The 16,849-nt window shown below is 44.6% G+C and overlaps 1 protein-coding gene across 2 annotated transcripts in view; it reads right to left on the reverse strand.

Annotated features, from left to right (window-relative positions):
- LOC139381422 (adhesion G protein-coupled receptor A3-like) overlaps nt 1-16,849 on the reverse strand; it is a 261,482-nt gene that overhangs the window by 12,494 nt on the left and 232,139 nt on the right. The window contains exons 17-18 of one of the 2 annotated variants that reach the window (XM_071124932.1): nt 12,150-12,295; nt 1,656-1,697 (exon numbers count right to left, since the gene is read on the reverse strand). In XM_071124932.1, the coding sequence (XP_070981033.1) occupies nt 1,656-1,697; nt 12,150-12,295 (188 nt within the window). The remainder of the gene's footprint in view (nt 1-1,655; nt 1,698-12,149; nt 12,296-16,849) is intronic. The other variant, XM_071124931.1, reaches the window with a different exon arrangement.

Raw genomic sequence — 16,849 nt, forward strand, 5'->3', positions numbered from 1 at the left:
TCCTCTTCCTCAGATTCACTTTCCTCCTTCTCATCTTCATCTCCCATCCTGACCACCGGCCCTTCCTCTCTGGTCAGGGCCTCCCACCCAGCACCAGGCAAAGGTTCCTTGGTGCCTTTGACCACACCAGCCTCTCCCCTCCCAACTTCTTTCTAGGCCCAGCCTCATCTACACCCCCATCCATAACCTGCCTAGGCCCAGCCTCATCTACACCCCCATCCATAACCTGACTAGGCCCAGCCTCATCTACACCACCATCCATAACCTGACTAGGCCCAGCCTCATCTACACCACCATCCATAACCTGACTAGGCCCAGCCTCATCTACACCCCCATCCATAACCTGCCTAGGCCTAGCCTCATCTACACCACCATCCATAACCTGCCTGGGCCCAGCCTCATCTACACCACCATCCATAACCTGACTAGGCCCAGCCTCAGCTACGCCACCATCTCTAGCCTGACTTGGCTCAGCCTCATCTACACCCCCATCACTGGCATGACTAGGCCCAGCCTCTGCTGCCTGCATCTCATTGTCCCCTGCACGTTGACCTCAATTTCCCCCACTGGGGGCGCTTGTACCCTCACCTTGTCTATGGCCTTTATGTGGGCCCGCAAAGCTCTTATGCCCCAAATCCCCACACTCAAAACACTGTAGACTATCTGTGCTAGCAAACTCTACCCATGCCTTACTTTAAAATGCACATTTAGCTGTTGCTCATTGTTATTCAGAAACATGCCACTTGCCTCCAGAATGAAACAACATGCTTAACGGCAGCTGCCTGAAAACCTGCCGACAGTACACGAAAACCGCGAGAAAACTTACCAAAATGACTCTTTCCTGATTTGATCATCCATAATAAACAGAGGCAAATTTGCAACTACCACCCTGGTCGAAGGGGTAGAAAGAGGCGAAATTGGCACAAACACACCCCTTACAAATATTCCACTAGCAATTAGCCTACCAACCAAATTTGCTCTTTTCATGAACACAACCACAGCTTTGTTCATTCTGGAAGCGGAATGTATAAATTCAGCTCCTACCTGTTCACTCACTGCGAGCAGAACCTCCTCCACTTTAACTCCATTCTCAGGAACACACCTGAATCCATGCCGTATCGACAGCGTCTCCTCCGTGCTAGGCTAAGAAGCCATCGTGCACACCACACCTTCCAAACCCCAGGAAACTAACTCTGTCCTCTTCCAACCTAACAAAACTGTGGATACCGCTAAAACAAATAGTGCATTAACCCTCCACCATAGAAAATACAAATTGAAAGAAAATACAAAGGACAGAATCAAGAAAATAAGTAAGGACAGAGCCCTCCACACCAAACACTTGAACTCAAAAAAAACTCCCAGCATGCACTGCAAGAGAGAGAGAGATAGTCAGTCGATCGAGAGAGAGAGACTGTCAGTCAGTCAGTCAGGCAGTCAGTGAGAGAGAGAGAGATAGTCAGTCAGAGAGTAAGAGAGAGAGAGAGTCAGTCGAGAGAGAGAGTTAGTCAGAGAGAGAAAGAGTTAGTCAGAGAGAGTGAGAGAGAGAGTCAGTCAGAGAGAGATAGTCAGTCAGAGAGAGAGAGAGAGAGAGTCAGTCAGTAGTCAGTCAGTTAGAAAGAGAGACAAAGAGAGAAAAATAAGATAAAGAAAGAGACCTGAGGATGTGCTTCTCTCTCTGTGCCGGCTTGGGTTGTAGACTGGAGATGAAGGGACAGAAAACAGAGAGTGAGAGAGAAAAGAGAGAGCATGAGAGAGAGGAAGAAGTACAAATTGACCTCCTACTCTCCTCTCTCCTGTTCTGCACAGTATAAACAACTCTACCACTCCTCAACATGAGAACAGCTCTGAGACACAGTATAACACATGACAAGCAGACAAACAGCTTTATTTGTGCTGGAGCAACCCCTTCTCCTCAAATCGGAGATTTACTATTATTACTGTTTGAGATCTTTTCCTATCACTGTTTCAGCCCTGGAAAAAACACAAAGCAGGAACATGCAGTCCCCACCCTCTCCCCCTCTGTCTGTCTTGCTATTTCTCTCTCCTCTTTACCCAACCTCGTCTGTCCCCACCTCTTCTCCCTCTTCCCTTACACTGCACCCATCCCAATATTCTATTAGGATCGAGATGTTTGGGCAGGCAGGGGGAAGCGGGAGCATTATCGGGGCTGTCATTGTCTGAGTGGGAGTGATTCCCTCAGGACACTCCTCCAACAGAAAGTCATTTACACACATGACAAGGAGATAAGCATAAAGACGAGAGGACCAGGGGATGTTAAAGCCTAGTGCTTTATGACCCCTATTTCCCCTCTCTATCTCAACAAATCACCAGTCTACAATTCCAGCCTTCCATGCCAGGCTGACACGCACATAATCACGCATGCACACAGATACACGCACGCAGCACATACATACACAGGAACACATCCCTACTGTAGGTCTTTCTCTCTCATTCCCCCTCTCTCTCCCCCTCTCGCTCTCTCTGTGTCTCGACTCTTGTTCTCTCTCTTATCACATTACTCTCCATTAAAGAGTCATTTAAACCCACGACACAAAATGGCAGACAGTGCAGAGGGCGGGCACTTTTGAGTTCAGTTTTGGGGAGCAGCAGCAATCATCAACTGATATAAATAGACATCCAAAGACCCCGGAGCGAGAAGTGCCTCCTCCCGCTCTCCTCTGTCTATGTACTGGCCTCTGTCTCGCTGTCTAGCCCTGGATATACTACAGGGAGTGGAGCACTCAGGCCAGTCCACATGTTGTGATATTTACCGATGATGGAGGAAACTGGTGCAAAAACGGGTGAATAAAGCTGCATTGTGTAATTGGTTGCTGTGCCGCTTACCGTAACTCGTTCTATTTTGGGTCACTGAATACTGATGCAGACACTGCATACTGACACAGACACAGCACCACTGAAGTTATTACTGTATTGCAACAACAACAAAAGAGAGAATATTGCCCAGTTCCACTGCACATTACACAGAGGGGTCAATTGGACAAAGGTCACCATGACAGAATGCCGGATTAGCTGACAGCCCAAATAAATCCGTGCCATCAGATTCTGTCATCTGGCTTTTTCTGGGCTGAGGAGAAGGGGGGATAGGAGAAGGTTGAAGAAAATTGATTTGTCTCCAGAAGCTAAGTCTCATTGCCTGGGCCCCTCTCATGGCAAACATTAGTCACACACATACACACACATACTAGAGGTCGACCGATTATGATTTTTCAAAGCCGATACCGATACCGATTATTGGAGGACCAAAAAAAGCCGATACCGATTAATAGGCTGATTTTTAAAATGTATTTGTACTTATTTTAACTTAATATAATACATAAATAAAATCAATTTAGCCTCAAATAAATAATGAAACATGTTCAATTTGGTTTAAATAATGCAAAAACAAAGTGTTGGAGAAGAAAGTAAAAGTGCAATATGTGACATGTAAGAAAGCTAACGTTTAAGTTCCTTGCTCAGAACATGAGAACATATGAAAGCTGGTGGTTCCTTTTAACATGAGGCTTCAATATTCCCAGGTAAGATGTTTTAGGTTGTAGTTATTATAGGAATTATAGGACTATTTCTCTCTATACAATTTGTATTTCATATACCTTTGACTATTGGATGTTCTTATAGGCACTTTAGTATAGCCAGTGTAACAGTATAGCTTCCATCCCTCTCCTCGCCGCTTCCTGGGCTCGAACCAGGAACACATCGACAACAGCCACCCTCTAAGCAGCGTTACCCATGCAGAGCAAGGGGAACAACTACTCCAAGTCTCAGAGCGAGTGACGTTTGAAACGCTATTAGCGTGCACCCCGCTAACTAGCTAGCCATTTCACATCGGTTACACCAGCCTAATCTCGGGAGTTTATAGGCTTGAAGTCATAAACAGTGCAATGCTTGAAGCATTGCGAAGAGCTGCTGGCAAAACGCACGAAAGTGCTGTTTGAATGAATGCTTATGCTGGTGCCTACCATCGCTCAGTCAGACTGCTCTATCAAATCATAGACTTAATTATAACATATTAACACACAGAAATACGAGCCTTAGGTCATTAATATGGTCGAATACAGAAACTATCATCTCGAAAACAAAACGTTTATTCTTTCAGTGAAATACGGAACCGTTCCGTATTTTATCTAATGGGTGGCATCAATTAGTCTAAATATTCCTGTTACATTGCACAACCTTCAATGTTATGTCATAATTACGTAAAATTCTGGCAAATTAGTTCGCAATGAGCCAGGCGGCCCAAACTGTTGCATACACCCTAACTCTGCGTGCAATGAACGCAAGAGAAGTGACACAATTTCACCTGGTTAATATTGCCTCCTAACCTGGATTTCTTTTAGTTAAATATGCAGGTTTAAAAATATATACTTCTGTGTATTGATTTTAAGAAAGGCATTGATGTTTATGGTTAGGTCCACGTTGGAGCAACGACAGTCCTTTTTCGCAATTGCGCACAGCATCGATTATATGCAACACAGGACACGCTAGATAATCTAGTAATATCATCAACCATGTGTAGTTAAAACTAGTGATTATGATTGATTGATTGTTTTTTATAAGATAAGTTTAATGCTAGCTAGCAACTTACCTTGGCTTCTTACTGCATTCGCGTAACAGGCAGGCTCCTCGTGAGGCAGGTGGTTAGAGCGTTGGACTAGTTAACCGTAAGGTTGCAAGATTGAATCCCTAAGCTGACAAGGTAAAAATATGTTGTTCTGTCCCTGAACAAGGCAGTTAACCCACCGTTCCTAGGCCGTCATTGAAAATGAGAATGTGTTCTTAACTGACTTGCCTCGTTAAATAAAGTTTAAAAAAATATATATAGGAAATCGGCTCTAATTAATCGGCCATTCCGATTAATTGGTCGACCTCTAACACAACACATACAAAATTCCAGAAATCACCCTCCCTGTGCTGCGCAGGTGGTCGAGGAGTGTGAAGAGAGGCTGAGGGTCTTTGTCCTCATTGACTTTCACTGGCATCCAGCTGCAGATGGTTCATGTAGGAATGTGCACCGAATACCTAATGTTGACATTACAGGCTACCTGGAATTCATATATTGTACCATACAACACTTGAAAAGGAGGGTGTAATCAACTTTTTATTCAAGATTTTCCATGAAGCATCTTCAAATGAAAGAATGATGCAAGAGGAAGGTTCCCAGAACCAAACTGATACCATGAACAGATGAACATCCAGAGAACGTAATGTGCCAGCTGGGAAGTTACTTCCTTTACCGTTGTGACTTCAAATGTTCGACAGTTCTCCTTGAGTAAAGTGTCAAAGCCTGTGGGCAACATATCTTTAACGACACAATGGCATTACCATCTTCAAGTTTCTATGGTGAACCTGGTGCTGGTGTGCTATCTGTCCGTCTGTCTCCCATCACCACGCGTCAACCTATCTTAGTCCAACAGGCTTTCCTGTCGAATTTGCTCAAATTGAGTTACACAGTAGAGTTGTGATCGGCAAAGCGCACACACAGCACTTTCCTCCTGCGAGCAAGGAGTTTCTCACTGTCCCAAAGCTGATGCCAAGCATAATGAGTAATGTTGCGTTCACGTGCTATCGGAGTTTTCGGGAAGCTCTGAGAAAATGTTACAAGTAACTGCCAAAATAAACGACACACCAACATAAAAAAAAGGTGTCTTAATAGGGTGTTGGGCCACCACGAGCCAGAAAAGCTTCAATGCGCCTTGGCATAGATTCTACAAGTGTCTGTAATTCATTCTTCCATGAGAAATTCCATCATTTGTTGATAGAATTTTACACACACTGAGCATTTTAATACATGACCCTAAGCATGATGGGATGTTAATTAAACTCAGAAACCACACCTGTGTGAAAGTACAGTACCTGCTTTCAATATACTGTGTGTCCCTAATTTACTCAAGTGTTATCTTTACTTTGGAAGTTACCTGTAGCTAACTTTATTATTAACAATTTTAGCAAGCTCATCAAGCCTGGTTGAAGAATTGGTTGAAGAATTGTTCAAACTTCAAAATCACTTGTGCGAAAAAAAGATATGCGTGTGTGTGTGTAGGTAAGTAAAGAAATAAAACAACAGTAAAAATACATTTGAAAAAAAGAGTAGCAAGGCTATATACATACACTGGTTAGTCAGTCTGATTGAGGTAGTATGTACAGTGGAGAGAACAAGTATTTGATACACTGCCGATTTTGCAGGTTTTCCCACTTACAAAGCATGTAGAGGTCTGTAATTTTTATCATAGGTACACTTCAACTGTGAGAGACGGAATCTAAAACAAAATCCCAGAAAATCACATTGTATGATTTTTAAGTAATTCATTTGCATTTTATTGCATGACATAAGTATCTGATCACCTACCAACCAGTAAGAATTCCGGCTCTCACAGACCTGTTAGTTTTTCTTTAAGAAGCCCTCCTGTTCTCCACTCATTACCTGTATTAACTGCACCTGTTTGAACTCGTTACCTGTATAAAAGACACCTATCCACACAGTCAATCAAACAGACTCCAACCTCTCCACAATGGCCAAGATCAGAGAGCTGTGTAAGGACATCTGGGATAAAATTGTAGACCTGCACAAGGCTGGGATGGGCTACAGGACAATAGGCAAGCAGCTTATTGAAAATAAGACTAGGTATAGTTAAAGTGACTATGCATATATGATGATATGATGAACAGAGAGTAGCAGTAGCGTAAAAGGAGGGGTTGGCGGGAGGTGGGACACAACGCAGATAGCCCAGTTAGCCAATGTGCGGGAGCACTGGTTGGTCGGGCCAATTGAGGTAGTATGTACACGGATGTATGGTTAAAGTGACTATGCATATAAGATAAACAGAGAGTAGCAGCAGCGTAAAATAGGGTTTGGGGGGAGGGGGCACACAATGCAAATAGTCCAGGTAACCATTGGTTACCTGTTCAGAAGTCTTATGGCTTGGGGATAAAAAATGTTGAGAAGCATTTTTGTCCTTGGACTTGGCACTCCGGTACCGCTTGCCATGCGGTAGTAGAGAGAACCGTCTATGACTGGGTTGGCTGGGGTCTTTGACTATTTTTAGGGCCTTCCTCTGACACCGCCTGGTGTAGAGGTCCTGGATGGCAGGCAGCTTTCCCCAGTGATGTATTGGGCCGTAAACACTACCCTCTGAAGTGCCTTGCTACAGCCCCGTTGATGGGAATGGGGACATGCTCAGTGCTCCTTTTCCTGTAGTCCACAATGATCCCCTTAGTCTTGGTTACGTTGAGGTGTAGGTTGTTATTCTGGCACCACCCGGCCAGATATTTGACCTCCCTATAGGCAGTCTCGTCGTTATCGGTGATCAGGCACTGTTGTGTCATCTGCAAACTTAATGATGGTGTTGGTCTCGTGCCTGGCCATGCAGTCGTGGGTGAACACGGAGTACAGGAGGGGACTGAACATGCACCCCTGGGGAGCTCCAGTGTTGAGGATCAGTGTGGCAGATATGTTGCTACCTACCCTCACCACCTGGGGGTGACCCGTCAGGAAGTCCAGGATCCAGTTGCATAGGGAGTTGTTTAGTCCCGGGTTCCTTAGCTTAGTGATGCACTTTGAGGATACTATGGGGTTGAACGCTGAGCTGTAGTCAATGAATAGCATTCTCACATAGGTGTTCCTTTTGTCCAGGTGGGAAAGGGCAGTGTGGAGTACAGTAGAGATTGCATCATCTGTGGATCTGTTGGGGCAGTATGCAAATTGGAGTGGGTCTAGGGTTTCTGGGATAATGGTGTTGATGTGAGCCATTACCAGCTTTTCAAAGCACTTCATGGCTACAGACGTGAGTGCTACGGGTCTGTAGTCATTTAGGCAGGTTGCCTTTGTGTTCTTGAGCACAGGGACTATGGTGGTCAGCTTGAAGCATGTTGGTATTACAGACTCAATCAGGGACATGTTGAAAATGTCAGTGAAGACACCTGCCAGTTGGTCAGCACATGCCCGGAGCACACGTCCTGGTAATCCGTCTGGCCCCGCAGCCTTGTATATGTTGACCTGTTTAAACGTCTTACTCACCTTGCCTACGGAGAGCGTGATCACACAGTCGTCTGAAACAGCTGATGCTCTCATGCATGCCCCAGTGTTGCTTGCCTCGAAACGAGCATAGAAGTGATTTAGCTCATCTGGTAGGCTCGTGTTACTGGGCAGCTCGCGGCTGTGCTTCCCTTTGTAGTCTGTAATAGTTTGCAAGCCCTGCCACATCCGAAAATCGTCGGAGCCTGTGTAGTATGATTCAATCTTAGCCCTGTATTGACGCTTTGCCTGTTTGATGGTTCGTCGCAGGTCATAGCAGGATTTCTTGTAAGCTTCCAGGTTAGAGTCCCGCACCCTGAAAGCGGCAGCTCTACCCTTTAGCTCAGTGCAAATGTTGCCCCTATTCCATGGCTTCTGGTTGGGGTATGTACGTACAGTCACTGTGGGGAAGACGTCCTCAATGCACTTATTGATAAAGCCAGTGACTGATGTGGTGTATTCCTCAATGTCATCGGAAGAATCCCGGAACATGTTCCAGTCTGTGCTAGCAAAACAGTCCTGTAGTTTAGTATCTGCTTCATCTGACCCTTTTTTTTATAGACCGAGTCACTGGTGCTTCCTGCTTTCATTTTTGCTTGTAAGCAGGAATCAGGAGGATAGAGTTGTGGTCGGATTTACCAAATGGAGGGCGAGGGAGAGCTTTGTACGTGTCTCTGTGTGTGGAGTACAGATGATCTAGAATTGTTTTCCCTCTGGTTGCACATTTAACATGTTGATAGAGATTTGGTAGAACTGATTTAAGTTTCCCTGGAATTAAAGTCTCTGGCCACTAGGAGCGCCGCCTCTGGGTGAATGGTTTCCTGTTTGCTTATTTCCTTATACAGCTGACTGAGTGCAGTCTTAGTGCCAGCATCTGATTGTGGTGATAAATAAACAGCCACAAAAAGTATAGCTGAGAACTCTCTAGGCAAGTAGTGTGGCTTGCAATTTATCACAATATACTCTACTTCAGGCGAGCAAAATCTAGAGACTTCCTTAGATTTCGTGCATATTTACAAATATGCACAGACCGCCTCCCCTCGTCTCGGAGTGTGCTGTTCTATCTAGCCGGTGCAGCGTGTATCCCGCTAGGTGAATATCTATGTCGTCATTCAGTCACGATTCCGTGAAACATAGGATATGACAGTTTTTGATGTCCCGTTGGTAGAATATTCGTGACCGTACCTCATCTAGTTTATTGTCCAATGATTGCACGTTGGCGAGTAATATTGATGGTAACGGCAGCTTTCCAATTTGCCTTCTGCGGGTCCGGACGAGGCATCCGGCTCTACTTCCTCTGCGTCGCTTCCTTTTGAGAATAATTGGGATGTCTGCCCTGTGGGGTGTTTGGAGATTATCGTGTGAGTCCTGCTTGCTGCTGTTGTTGTTGTTGAAAAAATCTTTGTCTAATCCGAGGTGAGTGATCGCTGTCCTGTATGTACTATGTAGAAGCTCTTTTCTACCGTAAGATATGGTTGCAGAAACATTATGTACAAAATAATTTACAAATATCGTGAAAAACCCCCACAATTGGTTAGGAGACCGTAAAACGGCGGCCATCTCCTCCGGCGCCATTTTTCTTAAAGTCAAGATCAAACGTTAAACAGATTGAGATTGGTGATAAGGTCACAGCTCTGAAAGCTGACGTACAATGCAGGCTCAGCAGGCTCACAGGCGATTGAGGCAATTGTGTCGAGCCTTGGGTGGGCACCATGGTAACAGGTAATAGTTTAAATCTGCTCTCTCTCTCCTTTCGCCGGATCAACACTATTTCATTTCTCTCGCCGCTATTGCTCTTCCCTCTCTCACTCTCTCCCAGCAAAGCAGTCTCAGCCAGAGGACTCAGCCAACACACAAACCAAACCCATTTATCATCATCGAAACCAAACAACTTCCTCTGTCTACCTCAATAGGTACTTGGACTCAAAATCATAAGAAGAAGAAAACGGAGGGTGATAGTATGAGTACCTCTATAGTTTACTCTGACCCATCAGTCACCTACTACTTGGCACAGACTCTCAGACTTGTTCCCTGTAGTTGAGTTTTGAATATATTTAATTTGGTCACATGTGTAACATGTCAGTTTGCAAACCATCCTCGCACCGTCACCGTAATTTGTTATCCTGCCAACGAACCGACACGTCCTGTGAGATACATTTTCCACAGTGGCTTCCCCTCCATTTCCTACGGTTATAGTGATGACAAGATGCTGAACAGTGATTGTGAAAGTGATAATGACCGTGAGATGATAATGCATATGATGATGTTAATCAACACATGTTCCCTGGACAAATGTCAGTATCTTCTCCCTCCCTACCTCCACGCTTAGTGATAGTTGCTAAGCAGCAGACAGCTCGTTGAATGGCATCTCTACCACACTAACAGGAGTCTCTAAATTGAACAGGCCCCATTTCTGAAATGGGTTTGATTAAAAAGAATATCCTCAGCTCCCAGCAATCTAGGGTATTAATCAGTCATTTCCAAATGGTGTGTCATATTATTCAAACTAAAAGTTCTTCCTTAAAGCAGAGAGTGACTCAAGTTCAACATTTTACTTACTGACATTAGTAAGTGTAAGAGAAACACTAGCTAATGAAGAGCCAAACTGTATACATTCGGTGCAGTGACAGTAGTACTACAATAAAGTGCACGAAGTGAACAAAGCCAAAAAGTGGGAAACTAGCTACAGACTCCTCTTCAGATAAATGAACCAGTAACTCTCCAAGTGAAACCCATGGTAATCGTGCTATTAGAAGAACATTAAAAAACAGACACACACAACTAAGGTTTATACAGAATCTACCGAGCATGTCTTGCTTATACTATCCTTCATTTCAAGTAACCTTCAGGTTCCTTGGTGTCCACATCACTGAGGACTTATCATGGCCCTCACACACCAGTACCATCGGGAAGTAGGCACAGCAATTCCTCTTCTCCATCAGGAGGCTGAAACAATTTAGCATGGCCCCTCAGATCCTGAGGAACTTTTACAGCTGCTCCATCGAAAGCATCCTGACTGGTTGTATCACCTTCTGGCGTCTATTTATCCTGCTACTGGTCACTATTACTCCTGTTTACATGTATATATTACCACTCATATATTACCATAAGTATTTACATATTCCTGCTACTAGTCACATTTCATCCCTGTTTACATGTATCTCCGCCTATCATGCCTACCCTTAGTCTTGCACACACACACACACACACACACACACACACACACACACACACACACACACACACACACACACACACACACACACACACACACACACACACACACACACACACACACACCACTTATGCTGCTGCCATACTGTTTAGTATTATTATTATTATTATTTATCATCCTTATTTATCATGTACATATCAACCTCAAATACTCCAGTAATGCACATTGTACATTTGGTATTGGCACGGACCCTGTATATAGCTGCCTCTCTCATTTCTTATTATTTGTGTTTTCTTTACTATATATTTATTAGCTATACTATTTCGATATTGCTTACTGCACTGTTGGGTGGTAGGGCTTGCAAGTCAAGCATTTCGCTGTACTTGTGCATTTGACAATACAATACAACATGAATTTGAACCTACTAAACTACAAGGCTAATGATTATTCTCTCTGTAGCTAACAGCGTTTCAAAAACAGAACATTACAGAAAGGTTAAGACAAAGGTTCAAAATCCACACCCTCTAATAAAAGAGAAGCAGTATCCAAAGGCTTGAATTAAGTGGGAATGAAGATTTAATAAGCACGGGAAAAAATACCAGGCCAATACTACTGTGTACAGATTTGTACAGGCATCTTCGCATGAGGCATACAGTATAGCAGGGAAAGAAATGAAATAAGAAAGCATAGAATTGTGCACCGAACCAATCCTTGACCTAAAAAAGATACCAACAGCACATTCACAACAAGCACGATCAGCTGCACGTGTAGACAAGCAGGCATGCGTACACATATACTGCATGCACGCACACACACACACACACACACACACACACACACACACACACACACACACACACACACACACACACACACACACACACACACACACACACACACACACACACACACAAGGGGTCACCCAGAGAGGAGGATTGTGTTTACCTCAACATGGGCTGTTTGGGGTGAGTAGGCGGGTCACTGTCCTGGTGTTGAAGGGGCTTTTTGGTCACCTGCTTGTAAATGTTCCGGGCCATCACCCCCAGCCACAGCATGGTGGAGAGGGACGAGTAGTGTAACACCATGCCAACCTGCACCAGGAGACACAGACAGACACGGGTCACTCACTGTTTCCATTTTCACATCATAGAAGGCTCGTCTTCACATTCTTCATGTCCCCCTCACTTCCACTTGTTGACTCACAGAGAGAGTTCTTTTACCAGACACAACGAGCATGTCATCAATGTCACTTCAAGTGTCTTTCCAAAGATCAATCCCAGCAGGAGCGGTGATTGCTCTTTTAAACTCATGCAAAATGGTGTGCGCGCAGGCGTACTTGGGGACACACCCATCATCAACACCGTTAGAGGACTCAGGACAGTTACCTTGAGCCGTCAACAATAAACAACAATATGAATGTCAGTCACGTCTACAATGCTCTTTACAAAATGTGATGCTTGTTTTCCAGCAGACATTGTATTCCACCCTCTTCCTGTTCTTATATTCATGAATTAGGCTTGAAAGGGAATTGATCTCGCATTGTTTTGAGGCTTTATCAGGAGAAATAAAGACAGCTAAAGGGGAGAGAAAAAGAGTGAGAAAATAGGAAAGAGAGAGAGAAAATTTGAAATTCATTGTCTTTCTTTTCCCAATCACACTCCTCAGTTTGCTCAGCAGACCCAACACTAAGAGGCATCCAATCAAATAACTCGCTCCAGTCTGCTAGGCTTAACCAACTCTACAGGGACTAAAGGAGTCATACAGGAGTCAGACATGATACTGATTAGAAATAACCTTGAGGCTGGTTAATGGTGGAAGAAGCACACAGTGAGTAGGTGGTGGTCTGCGATTCAATCATAGCTCTAACCCACACGCTTTGGACTGAAAGGAATGCTGGCTGAATGGACAAACAACCACTACGGTAGGATGGAATGGAACCCAAGTAAAAACATTTCAGGGAGTGAGTCTTATTGCCACACACTGAACCAGTCCTTGACCTCAAGAAGATATGAACAGCACATTCACAAGAGAGTGACAGTGAGGTAGAGCTGGCACAATTACCGTATAACTGACGGTTATGGATGAAGACCGGCATGGAAATAAAATAACCGTCATAACTGAATCTTTTTTTTTCCCTATTCGTCGAACGAACATCTGACTGAAGTGACCACAATGTAGCATCAGCACACATATAAATAAAATTAATAGAACAGGCTTGGAACCTCTAACCCTTGCAATTTGACTGTTAAACTCACGGGTACACTAGCAACGGCTGCCTGATATTGTGATGCAATAATTTCCATGGTAATGTAGAATGTCATAGAAATTATGTTAACTGATGATGGTAGCTCTTGCAATAGAATGTCTTTTTTGTAATGTCAGTTGAGTTGAATCAACAAATCAGAGCACACATTTTACTTCCTGCTTTGCTCCTATGGCAGAGGGTTAGGTCACGTGACAAAATCTGGACGCTGAGTGAGAATTATACTGTTTGTCGCTCGTGCTTATTATGATAAACTGGTGATTTAAATAGGTTTGTTTTGCATAAATATTTTTTTTGTATGTTGTGAATAAAGTGTGTAAATGTACTTCACACTTTTTTCTCCCCAATTGGTAGTTACAGTCTTGTCCCATCTCTGCAACTTCCGTGCGGACTCGGGTGAGGCGAAGGTTGAGAGCCATGCATCCTCCGAAACACGACCCTGCCAACCTGCACTGCTTCTTGACACACTGCTCGCTTAACCCGAAAACCAGCTACACCAATGGGTCCGAGGCGACCGAAGCCAGCATGCATGCACCCGGCCGCCACAAGGAGTCGCTAGAGTGCGATGGGACAAGGACATTCCAGCCGTCCAAAAGCTCCCCTAACCCGGACGACGGGGCCAATTGCGCGTCGCCTCATGGGTCGCGGATGGCTGCGACACAGCCCAGGATTGAACCCGGATCTGTAGTGACGCCTCTAGCACGGATCAGTGCCTTAGACTACTGCCCCACTCAATAGGCCCAAAATTAAAATAAACTTCAATAAACTTAAACCTCAGATTCTTAGGAACAATTTGATATGCAGCAATTGAGACTGCATTTAGAATCGCTGTTTTTAGCTAGTCCGCTAACGTAGTTGAGGGGGAGAGAGAGAAATGTGGCTTAGCGCCTGTCCCTCGTCTCACACACACACACACACACACACACACACACACACACACACACACACACACACACACACACACACACACAGGAGAGAGAAAGGAAGGAACGATGGAGGGCAGGGGGAGGGAAAGAGAGTAGTAGGCAGAGAGGGATGAGGAGAGATAGAAAGATGGGGGAGAATAGATTGGAGGGAATAAGAGGACCACTGGCTGATAAATGCCCTCAGCAAGCACAACCAGTCCACCCACCAACCCACCCACCCACAAACACACATGTAAAATTACAAATGCTCATTCTGTTTGTTTGATATTGTGGCGAAATCTGCACGGAGCCTTCACCGTACACTGCCACTTTAAGAGCGCATGAGCAGTAAGGAAGGAGAAAATAAAGAGAGCTCGTTCAGCTCTTTGGGGAGGGGCTCTTTGGTGGCGCGACAGTTTGATTGTGTGTGCTGTGCTGCAGAAGTGTTGTTTGTTTTCAGCGTGTGTAGTTTATAGAGTGTTTAACTCAATCATCGGTGTAATCGCTCTAGGTCGTGGTTGTTTTCGTTTGGGACCGCGCCCGTTATGGATCGCATGGATTAGTAGCAACATTGTTGCGAAGCTTTAACATACAAACCATCGGACAGTCAGACAGTACACCTGCACGCCTGAAGACCACAGCTAAGATCTCTCTTGTTCTCTTTCTCTTTTTCTCTTCCCTCTATCGTTCCAGTGCTTTACCCTGCAACAGACTCTCTATTTTTCCAATGCACTTCCCATTGAAGTTCATTAGAGCTGGACTATTATTGCCCTGCCAGAAGTATTTGGACATTTCAGTTAAAAGGGAGGTTGCTTGCAAATTGTGTATTGTTATGTGAACTGTATTGAGATGTACTAATGACATGTGGCCGAGAAGACTGGACATTTTTAAGGCCTTTGTTGTGTCGATGAACACCCCCCACATTCATACCCTCTGCACTCATCCACTAGAAAATAATACAGATTATTGCAAATCCTATGTTGATGACTGGGTTTATTCTTGTATGCAGTTGCTGTTGAATTGCTCTGCCATTATTAGTATTGTTGTATGAGGTATTCTTGTTGGGGTTACCCCTGTGCTGTGATGTGGGTTTTATATGGTGTGTATTCTTTTTTCTCCACTGGCTATCTGGTAAACAGGCTACACTCTAGGCAGTCTCTTCTGCTGATGTGTGTGGGTCTGGTAGTGGTTCTCTCTATTCTACTCTTTTCCTTTCGGCATGGTTAATACCTGCCTGGCGCCCGAACAAAAGCTTTCTTTACCCCTCTCTAATAAATACCGCTACAGAATTGGCGCCCAAACAGGGACTTGAAGAGAAACACCCATGACACTATCCGCACAAGGTTGAATCATGTCTTTTGTTGGAACCCCATACTGTGTCAATGTGGACACACCTGATGGTAATCATGTTCGGGATTCTTTCATTGTGGAAGGACTTGATGAACTAATGGAGTTGGATAGCACTGACCCTAATCCCCAGGTTTCTGGCTCACCTATAACATCTCCACCATTACCCTCCCCTCAAACCCTTCCGGTTACCCTGTCCAGAGAGACTGGGAGAGGTGTCTCTGTGATCCCTGGACAACTGGAACATCAATGGATATACATCAATCATAGTTTGACAATGCAGGAGAACGCCATTCGCAAACTCAGTGAATGTGTGGAGGCTCATCAGACAGATGTGCAGCGCAGGTTGGATTACCTTCCCTGTCAAATGGAGGAAAACCAACAACAAATTGTTCAGAGACAGAAATATTTACAAGATTCTCTGAAGCAGGATATTCAAGGAAAACTGCACCGGTTCAAAACACAAATGGAAACTAACCATCATCAAGTCATAATCTTTCTTGAGGAGGAACAAAAACAGAGAGCAGAGGAGTCAGCCTCTGTTGTGAAGGGAGTGTGTTCTTATCTGAAGGAAGTTATGGAGGACATGATGAACTCTCTCACAGGGGAACTACGATTATTGATTGAACAGACTCAAAAGGACACCGTTAATGAGATGGAAAAAGCACAGAAGGCCACAGACCTTCAACTGGAAGGGCTGCACCAGGAGGTAATGCAGTGCTTTTCCCTTCTGGACAAATCTTCTGCACCTCCCTCAGGTTTTACCTCTGCCACTGGCTTGGCCAGTAAGGTAATAGGAACAGGTAGTACTACAAAAACCCCTCTGAAGATACTGTTAAACAACAGAACTCCCGCTGCCACTGTCATGCCTCCTCTAGAGCGCTCCCTCCCTATCAAACTCCTTTTCCCCACTTTTGGCAGCCCAGAAGATGATGTTGATCCACTGTTTTTCTTATCTAAGTGTAATGATTTTCTTTCTATCCGGCCCCTTACTGACTTGGAGGTTCTTGCCACCCTCCGCAGTGTTCTCCATGGTACAGCAAGAGACTGGTGGGAGATAGCCCGTGAACATGTGTCAACCTGGGAGGAGTTTCAAAAAATATTCCTCTTAGCCTTCCTCTCAGAGGACT

Source organism: Oncorhynchus clarkii, chromosome 23, assembly GCF_045791955.1.
Source record: "Oncorhynchus clarkii lewisi isolate Uvic-CL-2024 chromosome 23, UVic_Ocla_1.0, whole genome shotgun sequence".
NCBI classification, from domain to species: domain Eukaryota; kingdom Metazoa; phylum Chordata; class Actinopteri; order Salmoniformes; family Salmonidae; genus Oncorhynchus; species Oncorhynchus clarkii.